Below are 20,586 nucleotides of genomic sequence, written 5' to 3'. Positions count from 1 at the left end.
TCCCCAAATTTGGGGGTTTTCAGACCCTTTTTTACACTACTAAAAATCACTGAGGATTCCAAAGAGCTTTTGTTTGTATTATATCCATTGATATATACCGTATCAGAAATTGAAACTAAGAAAATAAAAAGTACAATTATTTCTAAATTAATTTTAAAACACTAGGAAACTCATTACATGTTAAACAACATTTTTTTTATGAAAAAATCATTATATTTTCCCAAACAAAGGAAATTTAGTAGGAGAATTGATATTCTTTTACATTCATGCAAATTCCTTTAATGTTTGGCATAACAGAAGACATCTGCTTCTGCATTCATTCTGTTGTGATGTCACATATCCTGCAGCCACCAGAAAGCTGCACTGTCTACTTGTGAAAGAATAGGAGAGAAAAAAAGTATTAGCATTGCTACAGAAGCAATTTCATTCCTGTGAACCCACTGAAAATGTTTCTGGGACCCCAGATGCCTCCAGACTGTAGACAGAAGTCATGGGTCTTAATTGTTCTCGCTTGCGTACTTTCTTGGATGAATTTTAGAATATTTTTGTCTCTTAATTTGGGAGGTAGTAATTATGTATTTAAAATTTTGTCTTCTCACTTAAGGGTATTCTATGTCTCTCCAATAAATAGAATACTTTATAATTTCTTACTAGCCCTTCCTTTTTCTTTTCCAGATCTCCCATATTTTATCTTTTTAAAAATCATTCCTAGTTATTTTATGTTCTTTATTTCTATTGTGAATGGAATTCCTTTTTCGCAATGTATTTTTTTCCATTGTATTTTAACTGGTCATTGTTGGCCTGTTTTATTTTGTATGCGGCCATTAGGTTTCTCTTTATTAATTCTTACGTTAAATTATATGTTTGACATGATTTAGTTTTTAAAGAAAGGACTTGAATTTTTGAATCTGTTTATATGTTAGTATTGATACTACATTCTCAATATTCTGAGATTTCACTTTTAAACGAGATATATGATATTCTGAGACAAACTCAGTGTTCAGTCAAGTTCTAGATTTCAAAGATACTTTGCGAGGAAGGATCTTGAATATGCTGAATGCCTTTTTGGCATCTAGTCAAGTGACCATACTTTTTCGTCAAGTGACCATACCTTTTCTTAAGATGGACGGACTGACAGACGGCCCGTTTGGTCTTCCCGAATACTCATTTGGACAACATCATGAATGATCCATGTAGGCGATCAACACTATCACAGAATTGTTTATGGTTCTCATTTTTTGAGGGGGAAGAAGGTATAACTATGTCCAGAATGTCCCTAGATGCTTTTCAGGGGAATCTGATCGGCATGGACTGACCCACTGAGCCCAGCCAGGGGACAGAGAGGACCAACTAGAGGGCTGATAACTAACAGGCCTCTTTCTAAAGCCAGAAATTGAGAAGTTGCTACCTTGACTTCAGCCTGAGCCTCAACTTTCTTAAACTGCTTCAGTGAGCTGGTGTCTGTGGGGGAGACCTCTTAGTCACTTTCCCTCTCAATTTCGGCGCCGGAGCCTGCCGGCCTGGAGATGCTATCCTCGTGGCAGGAGCCCCAGGTAGTCTGAGGGAGGCTCTTGGGAGAAGACACTGCGCACAGGCAAGGAGAATTTGTTTCTGCAACGTGGCTCTGTCCGAGAGAGTTCCAGCGATTCCAGGGCCTCCCCACTGCCACCCGGCCCCAGGCCGAGTGCCAGGAAGGCCCTAGCGGTTTTGACCACCTGCCTGGGGCCCAGAGAGCAGCGCGGGGCGGACTGCGCGGCCTCCAGTCCCCCGCGATCTCGGGGGCCAGGAAAACACTCTTCCAGGGTCTGGAAACGAGTCACGGGCGGGCTGGGATCCTCGAGGCGCCCGCTGCCTCCTCCTCCTGCCGGCCTCGGCCCGCCCCCTGGGGAGTCCCGCCCCGGCCGGGAGCGCCCCAACCTGCGCCCCGAGGGGAGGATGCAGACGCCCGCGTCTGGCCCAGGTAGGGGCTGCGCCGCGGCCGCGGGTGCGGAGCCAGGCAGCTTCCCGGGCCGCACAGGACGTTTGGGGCGCGCGGGGCCCCGGGAGTGCGAGAACCCCAGGCCCACCCTGGGGAAACCGGACCGGGAACGAGAGCGGGACCCGTCCCGGCCGAGCCTCGGGAACCGGTGGCCGGCGCCTCGGCGGGTCATCCTGAGGAACTCCTGTTCAGGGCTGATTTCTCTGGCGGCAGGTCGGTGGAGCTGGGGTCCCTGTCACTCCAAACGCCTCTGTTTTAAAAAGTATTCTTTTTACGGAGTGGAAAAGTGCAGACAAGTGTAGAGACATCCTCCCAGAGACGTAGTAGTTTCTGTTTGCACCTTTCTAAAATTTTCCTTCGAGAAATTAAAAAAAAAAACTTTCAAATAATATTTTATTGTTAATAGGACGATAGTTGGACTTAAGCCTTGAAATAGACTTTGTAATGGCACTAAAATATATCTTAAAAAGATTTTTGAAAAACTATGAAAACCCAAAGAAACCTCATGGATTTTGTTGTTGTTTCTGCAGTTTTCTTGGTGATTGTATGGGTGCTTTTAAAGCCTCTTAAAATTTTTTAAAACTTTTCATTGATTTAGTAACTTTAGAGTTGTTTTATGCCAGCACAGGATGTGAAGTGCTCCTTGTTAGTTGTGTAAAAATGCTAACCCTGAGGAATAAATTATCGTCCTGCCGTACTACCTAAATGCTTCTAAGTTCAACTTCTGCACACTATCCCCAGATCCTTGATGCTTATCCCTATAACACCTGCACTTTGTTGTGCGTGACAGGCCCAGGATCACAGGGGCAGCCTGGACGCTTACTCTGGGTCCCGATATCTGAACATTATTATGCATTATTTTCAAGCTTTGCCAAAAGTGGGTGATTAAGTCAACAAGCTTCTGAATTGGCTGGAGCCTAAGTGCCAAGTTTTGACAGATAAATGACGGTGTGTGTTATTCATGCCATATTGATTTTTATTACATTATAAAAAGATAATTGTTTTCAAATGGGAAAATTTAGAGGTGTATAAAATTTCAGAGATAGCTTGTTCTTTATGAGTATATTGATATGATGTCTAGGATGTGAAAAATTACTCTCATTTGTCTTAGTCCGTTTTTATTATTATTGTTGGGAACAAAAAAAAGTGCAAAGTGGAAGACTCAGTGTGGTGATCTTTAATACCAGATTGTATCTGTTTGGAGGGATTGTGGTCACGTCACAAAAGGAGAAGATTCATCCTTCACTTTTCTTTTTCTACTGTATCTTTACAGCCTACTTTTTTGTGCAAATATCCTTTGAAAAATAGCTTTTATCTGTCAAATCTGAACTATTTGAAAGTCCATTCGTTGCTACTAATAGTGTGATAAACAAATATTTGAAAGTGCAAATATACTTTAGACTGTAAGTGTAAATTATATAAAGTTTTGTTGTTTTATTATTTTAATAATTTCTGCAATGTCAGTACTCTAAACCATCACTTCCAGGTGTGGGGTTTTGTTTTGTTTTGTTCTGTTTTAACAAACAAGAGTCTCTTCATTAGTTTTTTTCCCCTGGATTGATAATTTCAAAAATTGTATCTAACAAATCCCTTTCCTTAGCAATAAGAAACAAACTCAGTTATTCCTTAGAGCATAAAAAGGTTTCCTTTAGGTTTTCAAACTAAATCATGGAAGAACCCTTACCACTTTGGGGACACATAGGAAGTCAGGAACCACAAGTGGGAAGCATCATTCTTTTGAGCTGAAATCATCACGGAACATCAAATTTCCACCATGAACAACCTGGTATGCCTGGTTTGTTTCCTGACTCCGCCATTTATCAGCATTATAACCTTAAAAATTCTCCAATCCTCAGTCTTCTTTTCTGAAAATGGGGGTTTCAGTAATGCTTTTCTGAAGGATTTCTTACGAGTATTAAAATTAAATGGTATAATGTGTGTAAAACTCTAAGCCCAATAGGTACCTGGCATATGATGAACAGTCAGAAAAATGCTAGCCACTCCTATGGTCCAATTTTCCTGATGTCAGAGGGTGATTACGCCATGGGGAGGGTCTTGTTTATTGGCCATTTTTAACAAAGAACACAAAACCTCATGTAGACGTCATAAGCTGGTTGCATAAAGGCTGAATTTGGCTGGATTTGATATGTTTATTTGCATCAGCTTAGTACTTTAAAATAATTGAATACTTTAAAACTATTTACCAATGTTTTAAAATGTATAAAGTTTATGTAAATTCCCAGAGTCCTCACTTCTGAAAAAACGAGACAACCGGGCAAGGCTGGGCTTGCTGCTGCCAGCCGCTGAAGCCAGGACGTGGCCGCCCGCTTTGGAAGGGGCACGCACTCTCCACTTTGCCACCAAACATCTCCACTGCCTGCTCTTATTTCATCCAGATGTGCTTCCTTCCTGTGTTTTACCTCCTTTCCCCTTGTGGACATTTCCGTTTGTGACTTCTGTCTCAGAGAATATCCCTTACTAATTTGAATAGGTTATTGTGTGGCCAAAACTATACCCCAACTTACATCCTTAAAAAAAGAGGAGAGTAGTCCTGGATTAGAATTTACGAAGCATCGTTTCATCACAGGACTCATTTGATATTTGTATCAACTCAGAGAATTAGTTCAGACATACATTCTTCTATTTTACAGCTGTGAATATTGAAGTTTTATAGGTTTGTACTAAAACTTAAAATACTGTTCTGATGACAGTTTTTTGGGGTTCTTATTAATGTCACTTTTTAAATATGGAGACATTTTCTAGGAAATGATAGCATTTTCTTTTCTTTTCTTTTCTTTTCTTTTGGTTCCAGTGTTTACTCATGTACTTTTATCCCAGTAATTAGGGAATGAGAAAATAAGTGGTGGAAAGCAGAGTACATGGATAGAAGTATATAAATAGAAAATGTTAAGCAAATTGAAGGGAACAAAACATTGGTTATGGCTCATTCAAAACAGACCATATGTACAACTGAACAAGTTCTGCTTTAAACCATACTTTATTGCCTGTGTTATTGGAAAACTGGAAGGGGATGTCCAGTTCATCTGGTCTGTAGTTAAGCGAGACCAGAGATTTCTGTGAGTCTGTGTTTTAAAGTTCTGTGTGAAAGAGATGCTTGAAACTTGTTTGGCGATTCAGCCTGGTGTCTCTGGAAGGTGGTTTTATATGGCAAACTCACTTTTCTGTAGGCTGCTTTTAACCAGCAAGGCTTTATTTTATTACTTGTATGATCATACCAGGAGACTAACCTATACAAAAAATTAAAATCAGGGACAGTTTCACTCACAGGTGCAGTAGCTGTATGTGCTCCTGATGAGATGTGACTGGGTCTGAGAGAAGCTCAAGCCAGCCATGCGCACCACTGGGGAAGTGTGTAGGCAGAGGCTCCGGGAGGTCCTACAGCAGAGAAGAGTTTACAGTGTTCCAAGACTTATCAAAAGGCAGCTGAGGCTGAAGTCACTGTGAGTGGTGAAGAAGAACATGGATTGAGTTTAGGGAGGTCAGAAAGAGCCAGGTCATTCAGGATCTGGAGGACTTGTAAGCATATGGACTCTGAAGGATTTTTAGGAGGAAAATAATGTAACCTGGCTTCTCTGTTGAGGTCCTTCTTGCCGCTCTGCCTGTGGAGAGAGACAAGTTCTGTAGCTGCCCTGCTGACGGTTCCAGAATCTCTCTCCCATTATAGGCAGGAACTGCCTTTAAATCTAACGTAAACCGTATGAGATGCAGTTTGAACAGCTTGGCAGAAGTGGTTGCATAAAGGGAAGGACCTTCCAACAGTAATCTGCAGGAAATGTATGACGTGTGCTTTTAAAACAGAGAATCACAGTACTAAAATATTGCTTGGTTTTGAGTAAAGCCATCTGCTTTTCTTAGCATCTTCTATATTATGGGAAGATTGCATTTTCATTGAGAAATGGTGTTCTCTGCCTGGATTTTGGAGAAGTTAACAATTAAGCTGATTAATGCTTGTATTTTATTAGACAAGAAAATGTGCTCATGTTCGCTTATGAAGCAGTTATCCCTAAATTGGGTTTCCAGCCCCTTCTACTGATAAATTTGGTCATTACATCTAAGGTATTAAAAGGTACTTGGAGAGAGTGATGTTCTGATATTTAAGAACTTACATACTCTCCTTAATGATTATATGAGTTAAGAACTGAGTGTTAAGAATGAAGGCCCATTAATGCATACATTGCAAGAAAAAAATAACTTTTATTTTTCTATTTCTTCCCTCTCTAATATTATTTCTACGCAATTGTGCATTTAATCTCAGTTTTTAAGTTTCTTGCTACAAAATTCTATCCTTTTATGATCTTTTTAGTCTCTGCTATAATTTGTTAGTGTTGCTCATCTGTACCATCTCTTTTGTTTGTTTTTTTCTTGATCAGTGTTGTCTTTTTCTTGATCAGGGGCTTATCTATTTAAAAAAATTATCTTTGAAGAACTATTGTATTTATCAATCCTTTAATCAGCCTTATTCATTTTCTGTAATGTCTTTAATTTCAACTCTTATCTTCATTTTTTTCTCCACTCTGCATTTATTCTCTTCCGCAAAAGGTCTCTTTCTCAGGGGTTATTGTTAAACTCTATTTATTTTGGTGAAAAATATCTTTAATTTGCCTTTGATCATGAAAGATACTTTTGGGGGTTTTTTCTAGATTAACAGCTATTTCAGCATTTTGAATATACTATGTTACTGTTTTCTATTGAAATGTCAGCAGTCATTCTAATTGTTTCCTCCCATATGTAATATATCTTTTCTATCTGGAGAGTTTTAGGAGCTTCCTGTTGTCTTTGGCTTCCTATAGTTTCATTGCAGTGTGTTTGATGGTGGATTTTTTAAAAAATTTATTGAGCTTCCTAAATTTGAATGTTCATACCTTTCACCTGTTTGGGAAATTTTCATTATCTATTGCCTTTTCTCCATTCTCTCCTTCTCAAACTGATTAGATGTGTGTTAGACTGAATTAGTCAGGAAAATAGAATTAATATCAAGTTGTTCAACAAAGGGAATTTAATATGGTGCTATGGTCTGAATACTTGTATCCTCCTAAAATTTGTATGTTGAAGTCCTAATCACCAAGGTAATGGTATGGGAAGGTGAGGTCTTTGGAAAGTGATTAGGTTATGAGGGCAGAGCCTCATGAATGGGATTAATATCTTGTAAAAGAGACCCCAGAGAGCTGGATCCTCCCTTCCACCATGTGGAGTTACACCAAAAAGGCAGCCATCTAGAAAGTGGACCTACACCCAACACCCAATCCCAGTACCATGGAATGGGATTTCCCGGCCTCTAGAACTGTGAGAAAGAAATGTTTGTTGTTTATAATCCATCCAGTTTATTTTTATTAAAATAATAGAGCAGACTGAACAGGCTAAGATTTATGGGGAATTCGTTACAAATGTTTTAGGATATCTGAAAGACAAAGGGGGAAGAAAGAGGCCATCTTAAGAGTTAGCAATAGCAAAACACTGCCATCACTCCTCAGGCTGCAGAGTTACAACAAAGAGATAGTCTTTCCAGAATGAGAAGCTGAGGCCATCTAGACCATGGCAGGTCTGCCCTGTGGGAACAGGGTAATCAAGGAGACAGCTGCTGATGGAGGCTCTACATGACCAGAGGAAGCAGAGGGAAAACACCACCCCCAGCCATCCAGGCTCCTGCCTGGCACTCTCACTGACAGAATGAGGCAGGAGAGGAGGCCAGTGGGACAAGGAATGTGGGAAATACAGTTTTGAGAAGTCAGCCCCCAAGTTTCAGGACATGGAAGGTCATGCATGGATCTGAGAGCAAGCCCACCATTCCAGCCACTCTTCCGTATCTTTCAGTTTGGCTTTCCTCTTTTCCATTACTTTGTTTCCCTATGCTACATCCTGAATAATATTTTTATTGTGGTAAAATGACATGACATGCAATTTACCCTTTTAACCATTTTAAAATGTGCAGTTCAGTGGCATTAAGTACATTCACATTTTTGTACAAGGATCACCACCATCCAACTGCACAATAAGTTCTGCCTGTTCAATAATAATTCCCATTCCCTTCCCCGGCTCCCCTAGCAACCACAGTTGTACTGTCTGTCTCTGAATCTGACTGTTCTGGGTACCATATGTAAACAGAATCATACAATATTTGTCCTTTTGTGACTGGCTTTTTTCCACAAAGCATAAGGTCTTCTAGGCTTTTCCATGTTATAGTATGTGTCAGAATTTCCCTCCCTTTTAAGGCTGAATCACATTCCATTATATGTATGTATTTATCCATTCATCCATTAACAGACATGTGGGTTGCTTCTGCCTTTTAGCTATTGTGAATAATACTGCTATGACCATGGATGTATCTCTCTGAGACCTTGTTTTCAATTATTTTGGATATATCCCCAGAAGTAGAATTGCTGGATCATATGGTAATTTAGTGTTTTCTTGAGGAACCACCACCTCATTTTCACAGCAGCTGCACTATTTGACATTTCCACCAGCAATACATTAGACTTTCCATTTCTCCACACCCTCAACAATGTTTGTTTTTCGTTGCTTGATAATAGCCCTCCTAATGGGTGCAAAGTTGTATCCCTTTAAGGTTATGATTTGCATTTTCTTAAGATTAGTGATGTTGAGGATCATTCTCTATGCTTATTGGCCATTTGTATATATCTTCTTTGGACAAATGTCTGTTCAAGTCCTCTGTCCATTTTTAAAAGTAGATTATTTTGTTGTATTGTAGGTGTTCTTTATATTCTGGATATTGACTCCTTATCAGGTATATGACTTGCAAATATTTTCTTCTATTTTGTGGGTTGTCTTTTCACACTGTTGACAGTGTCCTTTGATGCTCAAGAGTTTTTAATTTTTATGAAGTCCAATTTATGTATGTTTTCCTGTTGCCTGTGCTTTGGTGTCATATCCAAGAAATCATTGCCAAATGCAGTGTCATGAAGCTTTTCTTCTATATTTTATTCTAAGTTTTATAGTTTTTAGCTCTTCTGTTTAGGTCTTTGATCCATTTTGTGTTAACTTTTGTATGTGGTGTAACATGAAGATTCAATTTCATTCTTTTGCATGTGGATATACAATTTTCCCAACATCCCTTTGTTAAAGAGACTTATTTCCCCACTGAATGGTCTTGGCAGTGTTGTCAAAAATTATTTGACTGTATATGTAAAGTTTTATTTCTGGGCTCTCCATTTTATTCCGTTGGTCTACATGTCTGTCTTTTTGGCAGTAAACTACTATAGTTTTGCAATAAGTTTTGAAAGCAGAAAGCGTGAGACCTCCAACTTTATTCTTTTTCAGATTTCTTTGGGTTATTGGAAGTCCTTTGAGATTCCATGTGATTTTAGGATGGATTTTTTTTTCCTATTTATGCAAAAATCTCATTGGGATTTTGATTGGGAATGCATTGAGTCTACAGATTGCTTTGGGCAGTACATATTGACATATTAATTCTAATATCTTCCAATACATGAATGTGGGATGTTTGGTGAAGCCATTTGAAAATTTCTGTTTCCTGTTTTCTGTTCTCTGTTCATTTCTCTCCAATATTCAACAAATACTTATAGAGTACCAGCCATGGCTTTGGAGTCTTTGGGATACATCAGTGAACAACTTGGATAAAATTTCAGCCCTCATGGGCCTGACATTCTAGTAGCATAGACAAATAATGAATAAAATTTAATAAACAAGAAATGGTGTAGTGTGCAAGGAAGTAGTAAGTGTAATGAAAATAGAGCAGGGTAAGGGGGACCTAGAGTTGGGAGGTAGGATGGGGTGGAGGAGGACAGGTTGAGACTGTAAATAGGATGGTCAGGGTAGGATTTGTTGAAAGGTGAGGGCTGATGTAAGCTGAAGGAAGTGAGGGAGTAAGTCATGTGGATATTTGGAGAAAGATAATTCCAGGCAGAGAGAAGAGACAGCCCAATGAGAGGTTATCCTTGCTGTATTTTAGCATGAGCCTACAGGCAGTTTGGTTATTTTGTAAAGAAGAATTAAGTGCAGGTTTATTAAAGCAGTCAGAATAATTGCTGAGATGAATGTTACAATCCTGAAGTAAGTTCATTTTGTATTGTATTATGGTCTCTTTTCTATCATGGAAAAAAAAACCCTCAATAGCTTAATATATAATACATCAATTCAAAAAGATGATTCTTCATTTCTAAAGGTATCTTTGCAAGTACTTTTTCAGAATTATGACAAATACATATATCAGAATACAGTAAACGTGTGTCAAAAGTAATTTTTAAGCAATTATGTTTTAGTTTTATGAGCTAGAGAATTATTTTTTATTCCATGAGTGCTAAAGGTCTAGGAAGAAAATGAACATTGCTATGTAGAGTGCAATTTACTGTAATCATTTAATAATTAATTATTTACCCACTGTGACTTTTTTTATATTCTTAAAGAATAAACAACTGGGTATTCCAAAAGGTACAGTTTAGAAGTTGTAAGATTTGTTTTAATTCTTACTCTTGAAATTCTTTACTGTTTAATTTTGAGGAAGTCACTTTAGGCTTCATTTTTTCCCTACTTGTTGGGAGTTTTGTTTGTTTTAAATGAGATTTGTCTAAGCTCTTTCTGTTTCTGAAATGCCTGTGCTTTTGTCATTCTGTGATAATTGTTTTATATTGTTTTATCACATAGTAATGCACTGCTTTACATATTTGTCTTATGGAGAACTTTAAAGAAGAAATTATATTTTAGACCAATTTCTGTTCTTGTCCGGTGTCCAGCTCTAATACTGCTTATTTTCTGTATCTTTTCATGATACTTCAGAATTAATTGCTTCTTCACCTGGGCTACCTGGGTTAATATTTCTATTAACACTTTTGATAATATATTATAGTTACGTTTTTATTTACCTATCCATGAGTTACCTATCTTTGTATCCCCAAAACTCTAAAGTACTTTGTGCACATTTGGTGTTCAGTCACTTTTAATTGAATTCTCATGCCTGTATATTTAAAGACCAGTGGTTAATTCCTGATAGTTAAAATAGCAGAAATTAAAATTGTGTTCAATAACATCACCACTTGAAAGGCTGTATTCCATAAATGAATGTTTCTTCTGGTTGAAAACTCCTTTTCCAGACATTTAACAAGATTTAATTTGGTCTTTTGGTCTGACTTTTACATTATATGGCTGGCATAAATGCTTATTTGCATGACTCAAGTAGGTAGAAGTAAGAAGTAGTTATCTTGTCACTGATTGTGAAATCACTAAAGTGGATGATTATTACTGATTACCTCCTACTTGTTCCTTTGCATTTTGGATCAAAAGCCCAAATTCATAAAGATTAAGTGTTCTAAGAGTTATTCATAAGTGTGTTTTTTTGTAGTGATATAATTTTCAGCAGGCATTCATAACCATTTACTGGATGATGACCCCTTAAATATAATGAATCAGAATATGATCCTTATTTTGTTTAGATTTTCTAATTCTTTTCAGCTCCTCCTAATCCACATCTCTCTCTCATTTAGAAACTTTTTTAAAGAACTGTTGATTGATTTATTCAACAGCTGTATGTTTAACATCTACTATATGCCAGGCACAGAGTTAGGCATTATTAGATTTGTAAGTGAGCAAGATAGATAAGGTCTTTGCTGTCAGAATTAACAGATAAAGAAACATTTGCCCTTTTAGCCAGCATTTCCTAATTATCTACCATACCAATAGGTGTCATTCTGGGAACCGTGGATACAGTAGTAAAAATAACAAAGACCATACTGTCTGTAGCTTATGTTCTGATGAAGAAATAAAATATACAGGGAAGACCTTTCTGAGAATGTGATGTTTAAGCTGAGATATGAAGGATGAGATGGAACCGAAGAAAAAGACTGAGGCCAAAGAGCAATTACTAGGGGAGGGTGTAGCTCAGTGGTAGAGCACATGCTTAGCATGCATGAGGTCCTGGGTTCAATCCCCAGTACGTCCACTAAATGAACAAACAAACCTAATTACCTCCCCCCCAAACAAACAAAAATAAATAAGTAAAATAAAATCTATTTTTTAAGAGAGCGACTACTGATAATACGTGGAATGAACTCCTAATGTTTGGTGCACATTGGTTCGTAGATTTTGAGATGCGAAGATTAAGGAGTTTATTATTGCTGCCATTTTTTCACTTAATTATTCGATGAGGGCATTGGGAAGTTTTGGGGAGGGGATGAACAGCAAAGAGGCAACAGTTTGTGGAGAGAGAAATTTGAGGAGAGGGATCGCTGTGAAATAGTCTCTCCAGAGAGAAGGGGATGTACAAACCCGGGAAGCGCAGTAGGATTGCTGGGCGCTGCTGAGAGTCTGAGTTTTCATCCTGAATTTAAAGTGAAACCGTTCAGTGTGGTTGTGTGGTTTTCTCCAGCTACAGGTGCAGGTGTGAATAAGATGTAGAGCTTAACCAGAGTTGGTTTTTTCACCCCAGGATGCTGGTAGGGGAGAAAGAGAGGCAGAAGAGTGCTGAGGGCATTTGCAGGGAAGTCCTAATCATTCAAGCTGTAGAAGTTATGTGGGGGAAGGAGAAAATGAAGAGGGAGTGAGGACTGAAGAGAGTTGATGAATATAAAGAAAGTGAGGAAGCAGTGGATTGGTGGATTGGATGAGGTTGAAAGTCCTGGTCAGACAAGTCAATTTCATGGGCCAGTATTATTATGTGATAGTAACACATTTATTAAGAGATGTGCTTCTATGGGTATGCGCACACATACAAGCACTACTGCAGTCAACTTTTTAACATTGAAAAGAGTGAGCTTTTGCATAGGTAATTTAAAAATTCTGAGGGCTGCCACAAGTTCTGTTTGCTCTTTCTGTTCCTTTTTTTTTTTTTCTTAGTCATTTTATACAAATGGTTGAATGCAATATACGGAGAATGTGAAAGGTTGAAAGCACCACTTGGAAGATCTTACCTCAGGTTATATATAAAATTTCCTTTTTAAAATCACTTGGCCTCATTGGCCGTATTCTCTCAACTATTTCAGCCCTGTGGAAGGTGCTGGGCATACAGTGATATAGATCAGGGTGGGTTCAGAGTGCCCTGGAGTACAGAGGTGGGCATACAACCCAGATGGGATGGAGGGTGGATCCATCTGGAGGAAATGACCTCTAAACTAACATCTGGAAACATAAATAAGAATTAGAATTTAGCAGAGAAGCCACAGGCAGAAGTGGGAGGAAACTGTGTATATTAAGATCCTCAAACAAGAAAGAAGTAACCTAAGGGATCCCAAGTGGCTGGTCTGTAGTGTCTGAGGGAAGATGTGTTGAGACATGAGGCTAGAACATTAAGCAAGGACCATATATTAAAGGACCTGGTAGGATGTGGGAAAGAAATTTCATCCTAAAAGCATTGGGGGATTACAGGGTTTTGCATAGAGCAATAATATAAAATACAATCATAAAATACAATCATTTTAAAGTGTGCGACTTGCTTTGATGAAGAAGTTGAATTTTATCATCTCTAAAGTTAACTCTAAAATTCTTTGATTCATGAGTATAAAGCAGTAAATCAAAATGATTTAAATATGTGTCTCATTTTAATCTGAAAATAATTAGTAGCAATTAATATGGGACTGTATTAAACATAGAAAGCCTTGATTACAAAGCATTATTAGACTCATATTAATCTGTTTGCAGAAAAGAATTGAAAGTAAAATTTTCTGTGACCCCGAGGACATTTGGTTACTGCTGTGTATTTTCCATCATATCAGTGAAAATGTTAGATAATTTCCCATGAGTCTATGTGTGCTGTTTAATATCACCAATCAAATGTAGATTAAACTCTGTTCCTTTTCCTCTCCAGTGAATTAAACTTTTGAGATGCTTCCATTAATTGGAAAGACAATCATCTTTGATAACTTTCCCGATCCTTCTGACACATGGGAAATCACTGAGACGATTGGCAAAGGGACATATGGAAAAGTTTTTAAAGTGTTGAATAAGAAAAATGGCCAAAAAGCAGCAGTCAAAATTCTGGATCCGATTCATGTAAGTCACACTGGTTTGTTTGTTTGTTTGTTTGTTTGTTTTTCCTGCTAATTAGCTTTTGAAAAAATCTGTATTAAACAGGCAAAATGTCTGTAGGCAACCTATCTTGATTTATCACAATATCAGTTGCAATTTGAAGACAATGTTTTTTTTAAAAAAAAAAAGTCTACTTGTTAGATTTTTCTTGTTCATATGCTTAACATGTATAATAGGGCCCAATACATACTTCATAAATGAGTAAATATATACTACAAATAAGTGTATAAATAAATACAGCTCTCAACAGCTCAACAGTTGATTTAAGATCATTTTAGACTTTAGAAAGTTGTCCGAATACAAACTCATGGGTCTAGACGTAATCCTAAAATGTCATCTTGACCAGATCTCCTTTTCTTCCTGAGTTTATTTAGGACTTCAGGCAGAATTCCTTTTATGCCAAACCAGAAATATATTTTTAATTAAATTTCTTTCAAAGAAGGAAAATTAATTTCCAGGTTTACTTAAACATTTCTGAAATAAAAATGGTGTTCCTTTATAATCAGGGTGAGATTCCTTGTGAAGAACAGAATTTCACTTTCAGCCCTTATGGCCTCTTTTCCAGCAGTGCCCCCAGTGGGATATTTCTTTGGTTTTTTTGGAATAGCCATGGTGATAACACACCTCATCTTTCTTTCTAAGTGAAGTAAGTCAGAAAGAGAAAGAAAAATGCCATATAATATCACTCATATGTGGAATCTAAAAAAAAGGAAAGAAAAAAGGATGCTATGAACTCATCCACAAAACAGAAACAGACTTGCAGACATAGTAAACAATTGTATGTTTAATGGAGGAAGAGGGTGGGAAGGGATAAATTTGGGAGTTTGAGATTTACAAATGTTAGCCACTATATGTAAAAATAGATTTAAAAGTTTCTGCTGTATAGCACAGGGAACTATGTTCAATATCTTGCAATAACTTTTAATGAAAAAGAATATGAATACAAGTATATGCATGACTGGGACATTGTTCTGTACACCAGAAATCAACACATTGTAACTGACTGCTCTTCAATTTAAAACAAAAGAGCATGATGTGGTGAAGGAGGTTCCTCTTTCTGGGAGTGAGAACTAGACTTTGGGAGCATCTTCAGCTTCTGGGACGTAGCTCTCCCATGGCATGCGGGGATCAGAATAAGCTCAGTGATCCCATAATACCCAAACCTCTATTGAGAGCAGCTTCTCCTGTTACTCATCTCTTGCCCATGTGATGAGAGTGTGACATGCTGGAAATGATGTGATGTGTGTGGGAAGGGCGTCTGAGTCCTAGTCCTTGTCATAGCTCTTACACTAACAAACTGTGGGACCCTGCAAAAGGTCTCTGGGACTCTGCTCATTTGGGGGTTTCTCTTCCTTCTTTGACGGTTAATTTCTGGTAAACCCATTATAACTACATTGTTTCATATTACTTTGAGCAGAGGAGGGAGAGAGTGACGGTTTCTTTCCAAGCCATGAATTAGATACACTGAAGGGGGAAAATTGAGAAGCACTAAAGCCCAGGTTTAACTAATGCTGAATGTCTTCATAGCCCCTGTTGGAAAGTTCTTACCATTTAAACCGAGTGAAGAGAGACACAGATTAAGCTGTACCAAAGTAATTTTGGGCTTTGCAACTATGGGTCTGTCCTTTGGCCTCTGCTATTATGGGTTGGGGTTCATGGTGGCAAAAGAAAGGCTCCAGCCTGATCCGTGTCTGGGCCCATAGTAAGTGTCTCTCTCCCATCCCTCTCCTTTATGGGTGAGAACAAATGGTTGGTGAATACATGTAGCTGTTATTCTTTCATAATTTATTCATGTTTGATATCCTTCTAACCTTATAAATCATGCTTTTGTTCTATTGCTTTAATGAGACATACTGATTTCATAACAATGGTATAAAGTGTGTTCTGCTGCTGCTTTTATTCTTGTCATGGAACATGTATATTTTTCTAAGAATTACTTATTTACTCTTCATTCATCATGCCACAAGTCAAATAAAAAAGATTTATAACCAGAAGATTATAATCTTCATAAAATAAATTTCAGTGCATCCAAGCATTTTAAAGAGTGACTTTTTGATTAAAAGCATCTTACTGTTATGGATTTTGAACTAGTAGTTTTCTCTCCAAGAGAGGGATGAAATGAGCAGGACTAGAAGGTAGTAGGCATTAGGCTAGTCCTGAATCTTACACTAACCACCTCTGTGACTTCCCTGAGCTTTAGTTTCTTCCTCTCAAGTTAGAGCTCTGGTCTAGAATTGTTTCCAGCTCTGTGATTCTGGAATTAAATGTTAGACATTAAATGTTACCGTAAAATCTTAGAAGGTTTTTTCTTATTTATGACTCAATGAGTTGTTTTTTTAAATTTAATTTTTTATTTAATTGCACACAGAAATAGCCTTTTATTTATTCCTTTTCAATGAAATTAACTACAGATATATTTGATTAGCAGGAACATCACAGTTTCTCCCATTAAACAGTCTAATAATAAACTTCAACACATGGTACTGACCCCAGTAAAAACTATCCTGACCTTGCTTTGACAAAATAAAATTCTGTATTTGATAGTCTTTAATATGCTTCTTTGACTTTACTCCTGTTTTTCTCACAGTTCTCTTCTTATGACTTTTTGAAACTAGGATATCGATGAAGAGATTGAAGCAGAGTACAACATCTTAAAAGCACTTTCTGACCACCCTAATGTGGTGCGATTCTATGGCATGTACTTTAAGAAGGATAAAGTAAATGGAGATAAGCTGTGGTTGGTCCTTGAGGTATGTGTTTCAGCATTATTTTAGAGGTGGAAATTTGCAAGGTGGTCTTGGAAGGACTTCATGTTTATGTGACACTGACCCCTTAAAGTGGTGCTTCCAGTATGTTCCTGACTGGTCACATCCTCGGCAGAATGTTGTGCCGAGTTCTGGCCTTGCCATCTTGAGATACATCAGGAAATGAAAGAAAATGGACTGAAGATTAAAATAAAACATTTCTGCAATCAAAGACAAAAGAAAGTAGGGTTATTTTTCTGGCAGAAGAACAAGCTTAAAAGGGACTTCATTGTCATTTTTATTTATTCATCCGTGTTTTGTTCAACTAACACGTGACTGATGCTCGGCACTGGGTGCTGTGATATAAGAGAAAATGTATGTAGCTGAGGCTTCATTAGACAAAAATGGTGAGCTGCGAATTTCTTTTTCTGGCTTCATTGAGTACTAATGACATAAACTCCAGAACCAGGTATAGTTGGTCCTCTGTATCTGCGGGTTCCGCGTGGTCAGACTCAAAACAGCTGTGATTGCGGATACAGAGGGTCAACTGTATGTACATTTATGGGGGAAAAAAAACCTTACTAGAAATGGTGAATACCGAATAAGCTACCAAAGGGAAACTGTAAAGTCTTCTTTTCCAAGTTTGGAGAGTAGGTTGGGACAATTCTTTCAATGCAGAAGTCCTAGAAAGTGCCCCCTAGGGTAACTGCCAGTCCTAGAAGACTGTGGTTTTTCTAATGTTCACTGAATATTTTTACCCTAATGAACTAATCATTAATTCCAATAAAATAAAATAAAATTTATAAAAATGTTTGAAAGTTGCTTTTATTAAACTCAAAGCTAGTAAAACGTTTATTTGATCCCCCCTTAGCAATATCTATTGATTGCATTCACATTATTTTATTAGCGTTTGACTGTTCCATTTCTTTTTTGCAATGTGCTATTGGTTTTCCTGCAGCTCCATTGGTTTTCCTGCACAGTAATCATTTATAAATTATATTGTCTTTATACTTTATATTTTTTTCTCTTACAGTGTTTAAATGATTCTACAAATAAGTCATCCCTGTAGGAAATACTTGAAACTATAAAAAGGAACACTCTTAACACTGAACATATTTCCTTCATCTTTTTTGTATGTTTAAAATGATTGATAGTTTTGCTTATGAAATTATCCTTTTTTCCAGTTCATATAATTTCAGATAGACTGAATCATTTTTATCTTAAAGAAATATACATTCACTTGATTAATAAAAAGCGAGTAGAACTAAAGGGCTTATAATACAGAGCAGTACTAATGTAGATCCAGGCACGTGGAGCCCCTTCTCCTGGGCTGTTGCTGTGCTGATTGCTGTACCTGGAAGTAGATGGCTGAGCTTGCCTGCTCTTCCATTTCCTAACCTGTGTTCAGAATCTTGGCATGATTATTAATTGCGGCTCTGGAACCCTGTGTCCTCCTGCTTCATTATGGAGGTCTGCCGGGTATCTGACCTCTGATATCTCTCCACTGCTCACCTGGGTGGAATCCACTGCTTCCCAGATGGTCCCTTGGCCTCCACTTTCCAGGTTTACTTCTCTGTTTTGCACATCATGTAGTTATGTGCCTTCCTCTCATTACCCAGTGCCCTGATGTCACCAGATCTTGAGTCCCTTCAGTATGGTTTCTCTGGGGAACAAAACTTCCAGTCCTGTGTGCTGGTCTGTGTGTGTGTGTGTGTGTGTGTGTGTGTGTAGTGCTCAGGCAGGCTCCTGGATGTTGATGCTTTGTATGTGGGGTAAGAGGGTGTCAAGTCTTTTGATTAGAGACCTCCAAAGGATCCCTTGTTTTCTGCCCCTCCCCCACCCCCTCCGCTGTCACTGTTACCTCACCCTGTCTGGATTAATCTGCTCAGGTGACCTCAAAATAGCACCTTAGTGTGTGGCTTCCTCTGCTTTGCTAAATCAGCTACCGTTCGGTCACCTGTGTTCCATGTCAAAAAACTTTGTTGAGATATTCTCTCCATTTCTTTCCCTTTTTGTTCTCTTTTCTCTTGTGGTTTTATACTGTTTTATTCCTTTATTAGCATTTTAATGGCGGTTCATGGGTGAGAGGAAATGAACTTATGTTTTTAATCTGCCATTTTTAATTGAACTATAGAGCCTTTCAAAATTATGAAATAGATTTCTCAAGAACCTTTTCAGAATCTGAAGCTGTGTATTATATTATTTTGTAGCAGTTTAATTTTTTTTCACTTCATGTTTGTGTGTATTTGAGATGTAATGCTGTGCAAACCCTTAATGTAGTCTTGAATAAAATTTTGTATCTTTATATCCTTTAGACTATTTTTGATAAGCTTATCTGTAATTTTTTTCCGTGTAGAATCATTGGCAAATTAGCATTTGAAGATTCAGGTGTTCTGCCTAATGTAGGCCTAAATGGGCAAGAACACAAGGTATAAATCTTTGTCCAGAATTTAAAAATACTGAATGAGATCAATCATTGTCTTTTATGCCTAACCAACTCCTGTTCTAATTATATTGTCATTTCTCAGTGTTATCACTTGGAATTAGGTAAGAACTGGAGACTCCTGATCATAGTTAAATGTTCTTTGGCAAGAGCTGAAAAGATTGATTAAAATGGTTTTGGAACATCCAGTACAAGCAAAGTGGCTTCCTGATATAATGAATCAGCACAGACTTAACAGCTTCTTTGAACTTTGTCCTTATAGTTTATTATCAGATGGAGGCATTGGAAATATCCCTGAAAGGCTTGAGAAAAAAGAATAAATGGTAGTTTATTAAAATAGTGTTTCAGACATCTGATCTATCTGAACTTACAAAGCGGGGAAAAAACATAAAATAAGAAGTTGGCAATCTGTGTATAAGACAATTGATTTGCATATGTAAATAGGCTAATTACATATACACATAAGTGGCTAGATGTACAATTACCTGATTTATAAACATGAATGGTGCAGGTGCTGCTTTAGAGGCACTTTCAGAAAATTGGCTTGTGGCATCAATACTTTATTCTACAAAATGACTGCTAATTATACCTCTTATCATAATAAAACCCAAATAGATTATTTTGCATGAGGATACCAAAAGCATGGCCGAAGAGGGGCCGCGGTGTTACCCAGAGAGTCATGCTAACAATGCTAGACTCAATGCTAGACTTCTCCTGTGAAGCTGCATAAAGAAGGTGTGTCCTGGAGGGGCTGAGCCACCAGTGACACCCTGGCTTGTGGGGTGGGGCAGGGGCTGTACCCGCTTAGACAAACTCCTGCCCAGAGAGTCTTCATCATGAAAAAGTCATTTTATTTATAGTTCAATCTAAAATTGAAATTCTAAGAAGAGAATACTTACCCAGATTTTCCCTGGGTTATTCTTTATTCTCTATTATTTAATTACAATTTTTGAATTATTTCTTCCATTTTGATACAGTTTTTCTCCTTCCTGTATTTATTGTTGTTGTTGTTGTTACACTGTAAATTTTTGAGCATGAATGATATACAGGGCTCTGTTTAGGAATTATTTCCTTCTAAATTCTCTTTATGTTCATTTTCAGAACATACAGAAGAGTCCTAGCTGCTAGCCCTATGAAACTCCAATTGCATACTTGTAACGAAGCTACCTAGGAAGAAAAGGGGTAGAAAGTTTTCTGCTGTGGGAACTGTCTTTTTTTTTTTTTTTTTTTTTAACAAATCACCTAGGGGGATTTTTGTTGTCAATACTTTACGGTTTCCTGATGATGTCAGCATAAAGGGAGAACTAATGTTTTGTTGTTTTTGTTGTTTTATTTATGTTTCATTTTGAAATACCATGCTTAGATTAATTTCTGCTAATTGCTATCACGTTTCTTGACTTATGTTCTTT

General features: G+C 37.6%; 1 protein-coding gene across 1 annotated transcript in view; it reads left to right on the top strand.

Annotated features, from left to right (window-relative positions):
• The first annotated feature begins 2,004 nt into the window (after positions 1-2,004).
• The window catches only part of MYO3A (myosin IIIA), a 191,732-nt gene continuing 173,150 nt past the window's right edge, over positions 2,005-20,586 (top strand). The window contains exons 1-3 of the mRNA XM_031444637.2: positions 2,005-2,191; positions 13,770-13,954; positions 16,606-16,740. Of these exons, the coding sequence (XP_031300497.2) occupies positions 13,787-13,954; positions 16,606-16,740 (303 nt within the window). The 5' untranslated portion in view covers positions 2,005-2,191; positions 13,770-13,786. The remainder of the gene's footprint in view (positions 2,192-13,769; positions 13,955-16,605; positions 16,741-20,586) is intronic.

This window comes from Camelus dromedarius, chromosome 26 (assembly GCF_036321535.1).
Source record: "Camelus dromedarius isolate mCamDro1 chromosome 26, mCamDro1.pat, whole genome shotgun sequence".
Classification (NCBI taxonomy): Eukaryota; Metazoa; Chordata; class Mammalia; order Artiodactyla; family Camelidae; genus Camelus; species Camelus dromedarius.
This window is presented reverse-complemented; position numbering and strand designations above follow the sequence as displayed.